The sequence below is a fragment of the Pongo abelii genome, chromosome 19 (genome assembly GCF_028885655.2).
Source record: "Pongo abelii isolate AG06213 chromosome 19, NHGRI_mPonAbe1-v2.0_pri, whole genome shotgun sequence".
In the NCBI taxonomy this organism is placed as follows: domain Eukaryota; kingdom Metazoa; phylum Chordata; class Mammalia; order Primates; family Hominidae; genus Pongo; species Pongo abelii.
The window spans coordinates 91,997,372-92,013,341 of record NC_072004.2 but is presented as its reverse complement, the minus strand read 5'-3'; the positions used below and the strand labels follow the sequence as shown (position 1 = coordinate 92,013,341).

The window sequence follows — 15,970 nt, the reverse complement described above, 5'->3', positions numbered from 1 at the left end:
ACTGGGGAGGCTGAGGCAGGAGAATCCCTTGAACCTGGGAGGTGGAGGTTGCAGTGAGCCGAGATCACGCCCCTGCACTCCAGCCTGGGTAACAGAGTAAGACTCTGTCTCAAAGAGAAAAAAAAAAAGACTAGAGTCCCGGCAGGCAGAGGCTGGGCTGTGGTGGGGGCCAAGTTTGTAGGTTTGTAAGTGGAAAGTTGAATAAATTACTAATGAATGATTCTTCTTTTCTCCATGAAGTAGAGGGTAAGGCACTTACTGAGAGCAAGGGCTAGGAGGGGTATTTATGGGCACAGAGAGAGGGTCTGAGGAAATGTGAGAAGCCAATGATCAGGGGATAAGTAACATCTACAGGAATTTTGACAAGTAAACCCATAAAGATTGAAATGAAAGTCTTGACACCATAAATTCCAAGTAGTCCCCATCTGTGGGGTAGCAAGATGAGTCTGGCTCTGCTGAGCAGTCTTGGTGTGAAGGAAAGAACTGGCCCAATGTGAGTGACCTCCAGTGACCCTGACTTGGTAGGAGAACTGAGACTGGATGGACTGAATGGCCATTCCTGACCACAGGCCCAGGCCCTGGGAGGTTTTCGGGAAGCCTTGCAATGGGACAGGTACCTGTTGCTGCACCCAGACTTCCTCGGATACATGAAGAACAGATTAGAGCAGAAAGCACGTGACACGGTAGCCTAGGTCCCTCTCATCCTTGCAGCCTGCTGACAGTTGGGAGTCTGGGGCATGTCACAGCTTTCTGAACAGTGGCCACTGGAGCACACCCATCTCACCCACCACTCACTGCCAGGGAAGTGTTCCACTTAGACAGCAGGGGTGCTGAGCTTCCCAGCCCTTTCTGATGCTGGAGCCTGCTAGACCAGGGGTCCCCAATCCCAAGCCTGGCCCGCGACCTGTTAGGAACAGGGCCTCGCAGCAGGAGGTGAGCGGCGGGCAAAGGAGCATTACCGCCTGAGTTCCGCCTCCTTCAGATCAGCCTCGGCTTTAGAGTCTCAAAGGAGCGCGAACCCTTTTGTGAACAGCGCATGCCAGGGATCTAGGTTGCAGGCTCCTTATGAGAGCATCTTAAGTCATGCCTGATGATCTGAGGTGGAACAGTTTCATCCCCAACCCCCCCACCCCCGCCCCCGTCCGTGGAAAAATTGTCTTCCAGGAAACCAGCCCCTGGTGCCAATAAGTTTGGGAACCCGTTGTGCTGAACATTTCAGGTGGTCTCTCTGACTGGCATCGTTCTGTGAAAGGAACTCAATGCGATTGAGGGGACTGGCCACCCTGGATGGTCACCAAATAAGCGCTGACTGCCTCAGCTCCCCCACGCAACCCATCACGACAGGCTCCCCACCTCACACCCTTTTCCCCCCTCTACCGCCAGCCCAGAGACTGAGCTGTGGGGTTTTGCTCCTCCACCCTGCCCACCCCCTCCCAGCTGTCCTGGCGTTCGCAGACTGACAGATCTGAGGGTCCTTTGGAGGGAGCCGGGCAGATCTCCTCCCGGCCGCCGCCCACCCGCCACGGAGTCTGGAGGCGGAGTGTCGGGCCCGCAGGGCGCAGAGCGCAGCCAGCGCAGCAGGTGGCGGCGTCTACCCGCGCCTAGCCAGCCCTGGACCGCGCGAGGAAAGCGCCCTGCCCAACCCGAGACTGGCGGCCTCCCGGGGCTGGGCTCTGGAGAGAGCGCAGTGGCAGGAGTGGCCGCTGCCGAAGTCCCCCGGGCAGGGGGCAGGGCCAAAGGAGCGCGCGCTCCGGGCGCCGGGGCGACACTCCAGCCCCGGGGGACCCGCCGCCCAGCTCCCGAGGGTGCGGCAGCCTCTGGCCACTCAGCCGGGCCGAGAGGGAGCTGCCGGGCGGGGAGGCGCCGCAGGCACCGGGCGGGCAGGGCGGGGCAGGGCAGGACGGCCCCTCTGCAAGTGCCACCCGGCCCACCCGGGCCTCTCCCTTCTGCCTGGGACGTCAGCGGACGGGGAGCTCGCGGGCCGGGGCTGTATGGGGCTCCCACGCGGGCCGTTCTTCTGGCTGCTGCTCCTGCTCACGGCTGCCTGCTCGGGGCTCCTCTTTGCCCTGTATTTCTCGGCGGTGCAGCGGTACCCGGAGCCAGCGGCCGGAGCCAGGTAGGGGCTGCCGCGCGCAGAGCGGGAGGGCGCAGGGGCGACCAGGGCGCGGGGAGGGTCCCCAGCCCAGGGCTTCTCCGCGGCCCGCAGCCCTCAGCCCAACCTCCGCGACGACCCCTCTGGGGCAGCTCTCAGCGAGGACTCGGCCGCGGCCGTTTGTCGCCAGAACCCTCTCCCAGCCTTAACCTCGCGCTGCCCGGACCCCACAGCCTTTGCCTGGGTCCAAGGAAGACCTCGCCCCTGTGCACTGGCGACCCGCCCCGGTGCCCCTTGTTGGTGAAGTCCTCCCCGGCCTGATGAGTACACTTTCTATTGTCGAAATCTGGCTGGGTCCCCGAAGCAGATAAAAACTTCCTTTTTTGTCGGGAACTCTCCCTCGGTAACGTCAGATTCTGCTTTTTGGGCAGGGGCCCAAGTCTCCGGTTTCCAACTTCGCGGGGACCCTCCGTCGGGCCGCGGCCAGTCGCCTTTCCTGCCCGCTGCGGTCTCTGTCCGCCCCGCGCCCGCTCCCTTCTCCCTGGCCTCCGCTCGCGGTGTCTGGATAAGCCCAGTGCGGGCGCGATCCGCGAAGAGGCGGGCGCCCGAGGGAACGAGGGGCGACTCCGAGCTCCATCCGCGCTCTCCTCCCCGCGCCGCCTCCTGCGCTCCACTCCCTCCTCCTCCCTGGGCACTTTCCTGGGTGTCCCACGAGGAGAACCTGCGAGCCGGCCTCTAGCAGGTGGTGGTTCCAGTGACTGAAGAAGCCGCAAAACGATTTCGCTTAGCTTGAGAAAGGCGGACCAAGCCGTGCGAAGTCTGGGTTTGGGAGAAGGGAAGGGCCCGGCAGCCTCAGGGAGAGGCCTCCAGCCCCAGCCTTTCCCTTCCTGGCGCTTTTCCATCTGCGCACCCCCTACCAACCTTGCTGGGGGCCTAACGGGATGAAAACAAAATAAGTATCTGGTCTCCACAGATGCAGTCAAAGGATACACCAAAAGTTGCAGAAGAATGTGAAACAGCTTGCCAGTGATCAGGAGTCCAGCACTCTTAGAACAAAGGGTGCTTGCCCTCCCCACGGTGACTTAACGCCTGTAGTCCCAGCACTCTGGGAGGCGGAGGTGGGAGGATTGCTTGAGGCCAGGAATTCGAGGCTGTGAGCTGTGATTGCACTACTGCATTCCAGCCTGGTTGACAGAGCGAGACCCTGTCTCAAAAGAAAAGGAATCCTTGTCACTTTTATGTAAAGATGTTTAAAACACAAAGTATCTCAATGCAAAGAAATAATACATGTTTGATATAAGCCTGGGCAACATGGCGAAACCTCATCTGTACCAAAAATACAAAACTTATCCGGGGATGGTGGTGCATGCCTGTGCTTCCATCTATCTATTCGGGGAGCTGACCAAGAAGATCCCTTGAGTCCGGGAGGTCGAGGCTGCAGTGAGCTGTGATCGCGCCACTGCACTCCAGCCTGGGCAATACAGCAAGGTCCTGTCTCAAAAAAAAAAAAAAAAAAAAAAAGTTCGAGGTGATGGATATGCTAATTAGCTGGTTTGATTATTACACATTACATACACGTATTGAAATATCACACTGTGGCCGGGCGCGGTGGCTCACGCCTGTAATCTCAGCATTTTGGGAGGCCGAGGCAGGCGGATCACGAGGTCAGGAGATCGAGACCATCCTGGCTAACACAGTGAAACCCCGTCTCTACTAAAAATACAAAAAATTAGCCGGGCGTGGTGGCGGGCGCCTGTAGTCCCAGCTACTCGGGAGGCTGAGGCAGGAGAATGGCGTGAACCCGGAAGGTGGAGCTTGCAGTGAGCCAAGATCATGCTACTGCACTCCAGCCTGGGCGACAGAGTGAGACTCCGTCTCAAAAAAAAAAAAAAAAACGAAATATCACACTGTACCCTGTACATATGTGCAAGTATGTGCCAATTAAAAATAATTTTACAAAAAGGAAGAGACCTGATCTAGCAGCTCAGCCCCACTCTGCATGTGACGTCCTGCCCCACCAACACCAAGGCCCTCTGGCTGCTCTGGACCACTGCCTATGGGGTAGCCCTGCTCCACAAGGAGCAGAAAAAAAAAAAAAAAAAAAAAGGCCTTCACCAAATGTGGTTCCTCGACCTTGGACTTCTCAGCCTCCATAACTGTAAGAAATGAATTCCTTTTCTTATAAAAGTAATCTTTTGAGGACAGTCTCACTCTGTCACCCAGGCTGGAGTACAGTGGGTCTATCTTGGCTCACTGTAACCTCCACCTCCTGAGCTAAAATGATTCTCCCACCTCAGCCTCCCGAGTAATACATTTTCTTTTTTTTGAGACAGAGTCTCCCTCTGTCGCCCAGGCTGGAGTGCAGTGGCACCATCTCGGCTCACTGCAAGCTCTGCCTCCCAGGTTCATGCCATTCTCCTACCTCAGCCTCCCGAGTAGCTGGGTCTACAGGCGCCCACCACCACGCCCAGCTGATTTTTTGTACTTTTCAGTAGAGACAGGTTTTCACCGTGTTAGCCAGGATGGTCTCGATCTCCTGACCTCGTGATCCGTCCGCCTCAGCCTCCCAAAGTGCTGGGATTATAGGCATGAGCCACCATGCCCAGCCCCAAGTAATACCTTTTTTAAAAAACACAAATTAAAATTATTTCAAGGTATCTAATACAACTTTAAGTATGAAGTTTACTATACTTCTATTATAATGCAACAATGTTTTTTAAAAAAGATCTTTCCTTTTTTCAAAATGTAGTATGACTCAAGCATCTGGCCATTTCCTGCTCTTTCTCTGTATTTGCACTGTAGCTTAAACCCCAGTGCGGGGCAGGTCAGGACTCAGCCTTGCTGTGGGAGGTGGATATTTAGTCTGGAAGAGAGTGGGAGGTGGATGGCATTCTGGGCAGAGCCAGCAGGCCACATGAGCTTCCCCAGCTAGGGACTGCAAACGGATATGCCTGGCTACAGGGGACAGTCCAGGGAGATGGGCAGCTGGGACAGGGTCTACAGAGCCCAAGAAGAGGGCTGTTTAGTGCAGATTAGAGTGGAGCCCAGTCTGGGCATTTCCTTATGGCAGAATCTGGATCAGTGGGTCCCCACATGGGCATTTCTATTAAAAGTTGTTGTTGTTGTTTAATAGAGTGAGAATCAACATAGGGCTGCCAGTTACTATCCATTGTCAATGTTATGTTTTTAAAAAGAGAACATTTTAGGGCTAAGTATTAAGAATATGAAGGCCGGGCACGGTGGCTCGTGCCTATAATCTTAGCACTTTGGGAGGCTGAGGCAGGCAGATTGCTTGAGCCCAGGAGTTTGAGACCAGACTGAGCAACATGGCAAAACACCGTTTCTACTAAAAATACCAAAAAAAAAAAAAAAAAAAAAATAGCCAGGCATGGTGACACATGCCTGTAAGCCACAGCTACTTGGCTTGGGGGACTGAGATGGGAGGATCGCTTGAGCCCAGAAGGTCAAGGCTGCAATGAGCCAAGATCCTGCCACTGCACTCCAGCCTGAGTGACAAAGTGAGACCCTGTCTCAAAAAAAAAAAAAAAAAAAAAAGCCTGGGCACGGTGGCTCAAGCTTGTAATCCCAGTACTTCGGGAGGCTGAGGCGGGTGGATCACAAGGTCAAGAGATCAAGACCATCCTGGCTAACATGGTGAAACTCGTCTCTACTAAAAATACAAAACTTAGCTGGGTGTGGTGGCATGCGCTTGTAGTCCCAGCTACTTGGGAAGCTGAGGCAGGAGAATTGCTTGAACCCGGGAGGTGGAGGTTGCAGTGAGCCGAGATGCACCACTGTACTACTCCAGCTTGGTGACAGAGAGAGACTCCGTCTTAAAAAAAATAAAAATAAAAAAAAAAGAGGATATGATCTAAGTTATGAGTAAAATTAGCTTTCTGAAAAACGCAGCACATGGTCTGTATATCTCCTAAGGCTGGTAAAACCTCCCAGAAGGGCATGTGCAGGCTGGCCCCCTTCCTATGCCCTCCCAGGTGTCCCAGGCACTTGGATTCCTGAGAGGGAGGGGCTGGAAGGATCAGTGGGAGCGGGGCTGGGAGAAGTCGCTGAGCACCAGAGATACTCTGAAGTCGCACCAGGCCTCCCTGAGGGTGGGGAGTTCAGGGCAGCAAAACTGAACTTGGGGGTTCTCCATCATCTCCTTTACAGCTTTACCCCTGCCCCCTACACGTCTCAACTCTGCCCTGTTCCGCAGCTCCTCCGTCAGGCTCTCCAGCCCGGCTGCGCAGCAGAATCACCTAGTTGGGGTGGGAGGGTAGGGACTGGACTCACCAATGCCCGCCCAGGACCCCAGAACAATCAGATCAGAATCTCAGGATTTCGGGGCTGAGCAATGGGGTTTTTCAAACCTCCCTGGGGGTTCTCATAGGCAACCTAGGCTGAGCACCACCGTCCTAGTTCCTTCCCAGAGGGGGTCATATTGTGCTCATGAGCAGGAACTACGGGATTATGTGGGCGGACAAGTGGACAGTCCAAGGGGGCAAGGGAGGGATGGGGGAAGGGATCAACTCTGCTCTTTCTGGGCCGTCCCTCCAGGGTCTTATAGGAAACCTGGAAACCAAAGGGAGGCAGATCCCGGGTTCCCTTGTGGCTCAGCCGCCTCAGCACCTAGAAGCAGGTAACAAGAGACCTTGGTTTCTCTTGCAAGCTGCCAACCCAGAGTCCCCTCTACGTGTGGCTGCTGGGGTGAAGGGAGGGGTCTGAGAGAAGCCTGGCCACCTTTTGAAAGGGTAAGGACCCCTGTTCCTTCCTTCATGTTTTCCTTCTGCCCTGATTCAGGGGCCACCTAGTGCCTGGGAATTGGGCATTGGGAGGGGACAGTAACACTATCCCCTTACTGCCCTCTAGAAGGGACAGTAATAATAGAGGCTGACACAGCAAGATCCTTTCTCTTCCTCCTTTAGGAGGTAAAAATAATATTTAGAGAACACGTTTTTCTTTTTTTTTCTTTTTGAAACAAAGTTATGCTCTTTTTTTTTTTTTGAGACAGAGTCTCACTCTGTCGCCCAGGCTGGAGTGCAGTGGCGCAATCTCCACTTACTACAAGCTCCGCCTCCCAGGTTCACACCATTCTCCAGCCTCAGCCTCCCGAGTAGCTGGGACTACAGGCACCCGCCGCCACACCTGGCTAATTTTTTTGTATTTTTAGTAGAGACGGGGCCTCACCGTGTTAGCCAGGATGGTCTCGATCTCCTGAACTTGTGATCCGCCCGCCTCGGCCTCCCAAAGTGCTGGGATCACAGGCGTGAGCCACCATGCTCAGGAGTTTCGCTCTTTCACCCAGGCTGGAGTGCAGTGATGTGATCTCGGCTCACTGCAACCTCCACCTTCTGGTTTCAAGCGATTCTCCTGTCTCAGCTTCCCAAGTAGCTGGGATTACAGGCATGTGCCAACACGCCCAGCTAATTTTTGTATTTTTAGTAGAAATGGGGTTTCACCATGTTGGCCAGGTTGATCTCGAACTCCTGACCTCATGATCCGCCCGCCTGGGTCTCCCAAAGTACTGGGATTTCAGGCGTGAGCCACCGTGCCTGGCCACCTAGAGGACACTTTTTATATGTGTTAACATATACTCTGAACCCTCCTAACAATCAAAGGAGCTCAATGTGATTATCCCTATTGTATAAATGCAGAGACTGAGGTTCTGAGAAGTTCAGCTACTGCCCAAGATCACACAGCAGCCAAGTGGTGGAGCCAGGTTGCAAACCCAGGGAGTGAGGTTTCAGAGCTGTCTTAGTCTGTTTTGTGCTGCTATCACAGAACACCTGAGTTGGATCATTTACAAAAAACAGAGATTTACCTCTTATGGTTCTGGAGGCTGGGAAGTACCAGGTCATAGGGTCTGTGTCTGGAGAGGGCCTTCTTGCTGCATCCTCATAGATGGAAGGCAGAAAGGCAAGACAGCATGTATGCCCCAGAGAAGAGAGGTTGGATTCATCCTTGTATCAGGAACCCACTCCACAATAACTAACCCACTCTTGCAATAACCAAATTAATCCATTCATGAAAGCAGAGCCCAAGTGACCTAATCACCTCTTAAAGGTCTCACCTCTCAACACTGTTGCATTGGGATTAAGTTTCCAACACATAAACTTTGGGGGACTCATTCAAACCATAGCAAGAGCCATAACCTTAACCAGGATTGTACTTCAGGAGTGGTGAGCGTGACCCACACAAAGGGGAAAGAAGGCCCAGTCATCTCAGACCTAATGCCTGCCTCTGGGGCCCTGTCAGGGAGATCCTTCAGATGGTCACAGTTGCAGGTGGCTGGCAATCTTTTCTATTTTCATATATTTTAAGCCACCATCTCACTGTTCCTATAAACTCCACGTCTGCCACTTGCTGAGGGATGCCTTGATCTCTGAGTTTACACAGTGAGGCAAAACATAAGAAAGTGACAGTATCCTGTGTGCCTAAAGAGAAAGACATGGCAAGAATTAGAGCACAGAGCTGGGCGCAGTGGCTCACGCCTGTAATCCCAGCACTTTGGGAGGCCAAGGTGAGCAGATCACCTGAAGTCGGGAGCTCGAGACCAGCCTGATCAACATGGAGAAACCCCATCTCTACTAAAAATACAAAATTAGCTGGGTGTGGTGGCGTATGCCCGTAATCCCAGCTACTCAGGAGGCTGAGGCAGGAGAATCACTTGAACCCAGGAGGTGGAGGTTGCAGTGAGCCAAGATCGCACCACTGCACTCCAGCCTGGGTGACAAGAGCAAAACTCCCTCTCAAAAAAAAAAGAATAAGACTACAGAAGTGAAAAAATCAAAAGAACAAACAAGCTTTTTTTTTTTTTTTTTTTTGAGACAAGGTCTCACTGTCACCTAGGCTGGAGTACAGTGGCACAATCACGTTCACTGCAGCCTTGACCCCTGGTCTCAAACAATCTTCTTGCCTCAGCCTCCTGAGTAGCTGGGACTACAGGTGCCTGCCACCATGCCCAGCTAATTTTTTAAATTTGGTAAACATGAGGTCTTGCTATGTTGCCTGGGTTGGTCTCCAACCCCTGGTCCCAAGCGATCCTCCCACCTCAGCCCCCCAAAGCACTGGGATTACAGATGTGAGCCACCACGATGCGCACAGACAGATTTTGTCCGCCCCTAGAGCTAAGGGAGTCGGTCAGTCCAAAAGCTTCCAAGGGGTAGGTCAGAACTGCTGACCCCTGCTTTTTTTCTGCTTTTTCCCCCAGGGACACCACATCATTTCAAGCATCCTTTCAACCCAAGGCATCGAATTCTTGGACAGGAAAGGTAGAGTGGTCGACTACCCTGTGGCAGTTTTGAGCACCCTCAGATTAGTGGGGAGGAGGGAAGAAGAGCGAACGAGAACATTCTCATGAGATTGCTGGGCAGGAGCTCTTTGGAATACCCTGTTACAGCTAAGCATCCGTCCCTTCGGGGCCTCTCAGACCTGACCAATAGGGTTTCTTGTGGCCCAACAGCAGGGAAGGATGAATAAATATGTACTCATGGGGTGTAGCCAGCTGAACAGTTCTTCGGAGTCTTAAGATTGTATCTTAAATAGTCCTGTGAATTTTATATTCTACTCCACAAAATATCTACTTCCTATAAAAGTCACATTTAAACTGCTCATTCTGGAGCAAACTCCAAGCTCTGGAAAGATGCCCTTGCTTGTCCGGAAGATTTGAGAAGTTTCAGGGCCCTGCCTCATAACTGTAAGTAACAGACAGCATTGATTTTGGGACTTTACCTGCGTTCTCTCACTGAAGCCTCGCAGCAACCCTAGAATGTGGCCCTTACAAATGAGCAAAATGAGGCACCAAGAAGTTAAGTACCTCGCTTAGGTAGTAAGAGGTAGTCCTGGAGTTTGAGCCTCTTGTCTAGAACCTGGCTCAGAACCATTGCGCGATACAGCCTCCCCGACCCCATCCCACTCTACCCCACCCTGGCTCCATGTGCTGCCGTTAAGCAGGATGATGACTGTGTTGTTCTGGATTAATACAGGCTTAAGAGGTGTTTTCCATGCCCAAGAGACTAAAATGGGACATGCTGACTGGGGCCTCCGGGAGAAAGATTTCACTGCATGCTAGAGCTTAGTGACAGCCAAGCTGTTCAGAGACAGAGCAGGTAGCCCTGGGCAGGTGATGGGGGCCCTGTCTTAAGAACAGAGGCCGCTGGACGTGGTGGCTCACACCTGTAATCCCAGCACTTTGGGAGGCCGAGGCGGGCAGATTGCCTGAGTTCAGGAGTTCAAGACCAGCCTGGGCAACACAGTGAAACACCATCTCTACTACAATACAAAAAATTAGCCAGTCATGGTGGCGGGCTCCTGTAATCCCAGCTACTTGGGAGGCTGAGGCAGAATTGCTTGAACCCAGGAGACGGAGGTTGCAGTGAGCTGAGATCGTGCCACTGCACTCCACCGTGAGTGACAGAGCAAGGCTCCGTCTCCAAAAAAAAAAAAAAAAATACAGAGGCCAAGGGACACTTGGCCGGCAGGCTGAAGAGAGGCCTTGAGCACCTTAGGAGTGCTTGGAGCAGGTCATCTTCAAGCTTCCTAAAGTCTTTTCCACCTTGAGCCTTGAGCTATTTGATGCTAATTGACGTATGTCCCCACCTGGTCTAAAACAAAGGGTTTGAGGTGGCTTTTGGACACATATAAGAAGGCAAAAACGGCCAGGCGCAGTGGCTCATGCCTGTCATGCCAAGGTGGGTGGATCACCTGAGATCAGGAGTTTGAGACCAGCCTGGCCAACATGGTGAAACCCTGTCTCTACAAAAAATACAAAAAATTAGCCAGGCATGGTGGCAGGCACCTGTAATCCCAGCTACTTGGGAGGCTGAGGCAGGAGAATCGCTTGAACCTGGGAGGTGGAGGTTGCAGTGAGCTAAGATCGTGCCATTGTACTCCAGCCTGGGCAACAAGAGCGAAACTCCGTCTCAAAAAAAAAAAGAAAAAAAAAGAATTTGTTAATTTCTTCCAACAAGATTGACATATTAGGAAACAATTTGAGCATCACATAAATTTTGCTTTTTTTTTTTTTTTTTTTTGAGATGGAGTTTTGCTCTTGTTGCCCAGGCTGGAGTGCAATGGCACCATCTCGGCTCACTGCAACCTCCGCCTCCCAGGTGCAAGCAATTCTTGTGCCTCAGCCCCCCAAGTAGCTGGAATTACAGGTATGTGCCACCACACCAGCCTAATTTTGTATTTTTAGTACAGATGCTGTTTCACCACGTTGCACAGGCTGGTCTCAAACCCCTGAGCTTAGGTGATCCACCCGCCTCTGCTTCCCAAAGTGCTGGGATTACAGGCATGAGCCACCGTGCCCGGCCTGGATTTTCTTTTGGATGATTTTGTCAGTGAAAACTCTAGGTTAACATAGAAACCACACCCAACTCAGCAGAGCCAAGTAGGAACACACAAAAAGTACACACATGTGCACCTGAAATCTCCATCAGCTTCACCCAGTGTGTTATGGGTTCACCTGCCCTAGTGAGCCCGGTGGCACAATTCCCTCCAATTTCAGACAACTTCTTTCCACCATTTCACAATATCACACAAACTGCCCCCTCCAACACCCACTTCCACATCAATCTCAAGTATTCTTTAACCATGGGACATCAGTAAAACTGTGCTTCTGTCTTTCTTCGATTTGTATCTTTGGTTTTATGCGTTCCTGACAGCGTTTCAGTGTTATGTCACTCATCCCATTTTCTCATAAGCCCGTGGTTTTTCGTTTTGCTGTTGTTGTTTTGTTTTGTTTTTGTTCTTGTTTTTTTTTTTAAGACGGAGTCTCGTTCTGTTGCCCAGGCTGGAGTGCAGTGGAGTGATCTTGGCTCACTGCAACCTCCGCATCCCAGGTTCAAGCTATTCTCTTGCCTCAGCCTGCCGAGTAGCTGAGATTACAGGCACCCGCCACTACGCCCGGCTAATTTTTTTCTCTTTTTAGGAGAGACGGGGTTTCACCATGTTGCCCAGGCTGGCCTCGAACACCTGACCTTGTGATTTGCCTGCCTCAGCCTCCCAAAATGCTGGGATTACAGGCGTGAGCCACCGCGCCCAGCTGTTTTGTTTTGTTTTGTTTTTGAGATGGGGTCTCACTCTGTTGCCCAGGCTGGAGTGCAGTCTCCGTAGCTCACTGCAGCCTCAATCTCCCAGGTTCAAGCAATCCTTCCACCTCAGCTTCCCAAGCTGGGACCACAGGTCTGGGCCACCATGCCAGGCTAATTAAAAAACATTTTTTTGCAGACATGGGGTCTTATTATGTTGACCAGGCTAATCTGGAAACTCCTGGCCTCAAGTTATCCTCCCGCCTTGACCTCCCAAAGCGGTGGCATTACACGGGTGAGCCCCCATGCCCAGCTGCCCCATGGTCATGATTGCATAGCTTTGCATAGCATGATGATATTTAGCCACTCATAAGTTGCATTATAGCAGAAATTACTGTACAGCTATTTCCTGCTTTGTCTTTTGATCAAACCAATGGCTTAACAAAGAGCCCCATTCAGGAGTAATAGAAGGCCCACCCAGGCCATGACTGTGTGCGATTCTGAACTTCTGGGGTCGTGGGCAGACAAGGCTGGGGCCTGTTTCCTGACCTCACCCTCCCTCAAGGCCCACAAGTACAGAGATGCTGTGTTCCTTCCCCGTGGCTGCTGGAACAAATGATCACAGCCTGGAGGGCTTCGATCCACAGAAATTGAATCGTCACAGTTCTGGAGCCCAGAAGCCCAGAATCAAGGTGCTGGCAGGGCCACGCTCCCTCCAAAGGCTCGAAGAAAGCCTCCCCTACCTTTCCCCAGCTCTGGCGGCTCCACGTGCTCTTTGGCTTGTGGTACATCGCACAGATCCCTGCTTCATCATCACCCAGCCTCTTTCTAAGGATGCTAGTTAGAGCCCGACCTCACCCTATATGACTTCCTAATTCCATCTCCAAAGCCCCTAGTTCCAACTAAGGTCACATTCCAAGGCTCTGGGTAATGAATTTTTGGGGGACACTTCCACTCCCTAAAGGCACCACTAGAAAGAAAGACCATCACGGATCTCCCTGGCAGTCTGTTCACACGCAAATCATACAGCGAGTACCAGCAGGGTTAGGGTTTGCATCCAGGGTGAAAGCCTCAGCTCAGCCCAGGCTGAAATTACTCCACCAAAGGGCAGGCAGGTCAGACCCACGCATCAGAAAATGCCCCAGAGTTTGCTCAAGTGTGAGGTGAAGGAGTATGAGGCCAGAGCCATCAGGCCAAGGGGACGTGGCCTCTGGGAGAGGAAGAGCTAGGCAGGCTAAATCCAGAGAGTTCCCAGACCCCCTAGCTGCCAGCTCAGTTCAAAAATGCAAGGATGGGCCGGGCACGGTGGCTCATGCCTGTAATCCCAGCACTTTGGGAGGCCGAGGCGGGTGGATCACGAGGTCAAGAGATCGAGACCACCCTGGCTAACACGGTGAAACCCCGTCTCTACTAAAAATACAAAAAATTAGCCGGGCGTGGTGGTGGGCACCTGTAGTCCCAGCTACTCTGGAGGCTGAGGCAGGAGAATGGTGTGAACCCGGGAGGCAGAGCTTGCAGTGAGCCAAGATCGCACCACTGCACTCCAGCCTGGGCGACAGAGTGAGACTCTGTCTCAAAAAAAAAAAAAAAAAAAAATGCAACGATGGCCCCGATCTGGAGGGGACAGGGCAGGCCTTCCCTCCCAACTCCCAACTCCCCTGCAGGGTCTGCGGGGCCCCACCCACCCCAGCCCCCACCTAACGGGGCTCAGCCCTCACCATCTCACCCACAGGGCCAGGCCTGCCGACACCTGCTTCACCTGGCCATTCAGCAGCACCCCCACTTCCGTGGCCTGTTCAATCTCTCCGTCCCAGTGCTGCTCTGGAGGGACCTCTTCACCCCAGAGCTCTGGGACCGCCTGAGCCAACACAAAGCCCCGTATGGCTGGCGGGGGCTCTCTCACCAAGGTAACCCTTGCCCGCTGTCTCTCACCTGCCTTCTGCCTTAGCTTCCTGCTCTTGGCCCTGAGGTAGGCCAGGCCTCCCTGCCCTCATAGCACTGGTGATGCAGGGTCTCCCTGTCCCCCTTTCTCCTCCCAGAAGCCCCAGCTATGCAACTCCTGCCTCACCTCCCTCCTCCATCCAAGCACCCAGGGGTCAGTAAGAGTCCTGGGGCTACCCCCGCCGGCGGCCCTCACCATCCTGGGGCCTCCCTGGGAAGAAAGACTGCAGAGTCCAATGGTGGCCAAGGACAGAGGCTGTGGGGCCTCAAACCACCTCACTCACAGTTGCTGCTGCAGGAACCCCCACACTGCAGGCCCAGAGCCCCCTCTACATTATACCTGCACCCAAAACCCCACAGGCCTCTGATTCTTTTCTTTTGCAATATACAGTCTTTTTTATTGTTGAGACGGAGTCTCGCTCTGTCACTCAGGCTGGAGTGCAATGGCACAATCTCGGCTCATTGCAACTTCCGCCTCCCGGGTTCAAGTGATTCTTGTGCCTCAGCCTCCCAAGTAGCTGGGATTCGGCACGCACCACCACACCTGGCTAATTTTTGTATTTTTAATAGAGACATGGTTTCACCATGTTGCCCAGGCTGGTCTCGAACTCCTGGCCTCAAGTGATTCGCCCGCCTCACCCTCCCAAAGTTCTGGTATTACAGGTGTGAGCCACCCTGCCCGGCCCAGTCTTTTTTAAGCCCTGAGCTCACTTCTCTAGGACTAGTCTTAAGAAGATAAGTTATTCAAGTTCTTAAGACAAGTGAAGGCCACCAAGCCCCCTCTTCCACTGTCAGCTTTTCAATTCTCCCCCCACAGACATCTCCTTCCCCCCACCCACCCTCTGTGCTTCTTGGGAGGGGCTAGGGTCAGGCCTCAGGGGAAATGGGGCACCAGAACCAGCCTAGGGAAGGCCCCAGGTGCCCCCGATGCCAGTCCTCCTCATGGCTGCTCCCCATCTGCACCCACAGTCATCGCCTCCACCCTGAGCCTTCTGAACGGCTCAGAGAGCGCCAAGCTGTTTGCCCCGCCCAGGGACCCCTCTCCAAAGTGTATCCGGTGTGCTGTGGTGGGCAACGGAGGCATTCTGAATGGGTCCCGCCAGGGTCCCAACATCGATGCCCATGACTATGTGTTCAGGTATGAGGGGCAGGGGCTGGGGAGGGGCGGGAGGGAGAGTTGACTGGAGGGTGAGGGTGTCTCCCCCAGGGGCAGTGGGCTATGGCAGCAGTGGCCTGGGCGGCTCAGCAGTTGTGACCGGCACACGGGCATGGACAAGGCAAAAACAAGCAGTAGGCCCTGAGGACGGAGCATGGGTGCCCATGCAGGGGACCCAGGAGGAAACAGCCGCCAGGGCCAGCTCTACCCACTCACAGGGCGTCACCCCTTGAGGTCTGGAGGAGTGGGGGTCTGGCTGACAACTGGGGGTCTGGCTGACTACTGGGCACTGGTACTGCCGTGGGCAGAAGGAGTGGTCGTACAGAAGCAGGGGGACAGGCCAGGCAGAGACTTGGAGATGGAAGCAGAATAGACGGCCTGGTGTAACCGCAGACACTGATGGGCCTCTGTGCCGACCAGACTCAATGGAGCTGTGATCAAAGGCTTCGAGCGCGATGTGGGCACCAAGACTTCCTTCTATGGTTTCACTGTGAACACGATGAAGAACTCCCTCGTCTCCTACTGGAACCTGGGCTTCACCTCCGTGCCACAAGGACAGGTGAGGCCTCTGGCAGGCATGCCATTGTGGTTGACAGTGGCACCATTGTTCCTGGAGTCCCCTCAGTGGGGGCCACGGGGCTCACACACCCTGGTCCAGTGGATGCAGAGGGGGTGCCAGGACTCTGGATGCAAGATATGGCCACTGAAGGTGAGGGGGGATCTGGTCCCGGACTCCCTGCTGATTCAGGTGTC

General features: G+C 53.6%; 1 protein-coding gene across 3 annotated transcripts in view; it reads left to right on the top strand.

The window, feature by feature from the left end:
- Positions 1–1,886: 1,886 nt before the first annotated feature.
- Positions 1,887–15,970, top strand: part of ST6GALNAC2 (ST6 N-acetylgalactosaminide alpha-2,6-sialyltransferase 2) — a 22,734-nt gene continuing 8,650 nt past the window's right edge. For 2 of the 3 annotated variants that reach the window (XM_063718290.1, XM_054535762.2), the window contains exons 1-5: positions 1,919–2,116; positions 9,300–9,360; positions 13,853–14,027; positions 15,031–15,199; positions 15,638–15,776. In XM_063718290.1, coding sequence (XP_063574360.1) covers positions 1,992–2,116; positions 9,300–9,360; positions 13,853–14,027; positions 15,031–15,199; positions 15,638–15,776 — 669 coding nt within the window. In that variant the 5' untranslated portion in view covers positions 1,919–1,991. Of the gene's footprint in view, positions 2,117–9,299; positions 9,361–13,852; positions 14,028–15,030; positions 15,200–15,637; positions 15,777–15,970 lie in introns of all 3 variants that reach the window. The other variant, XM_024234578.3, reaches the window with a different exon arrangement.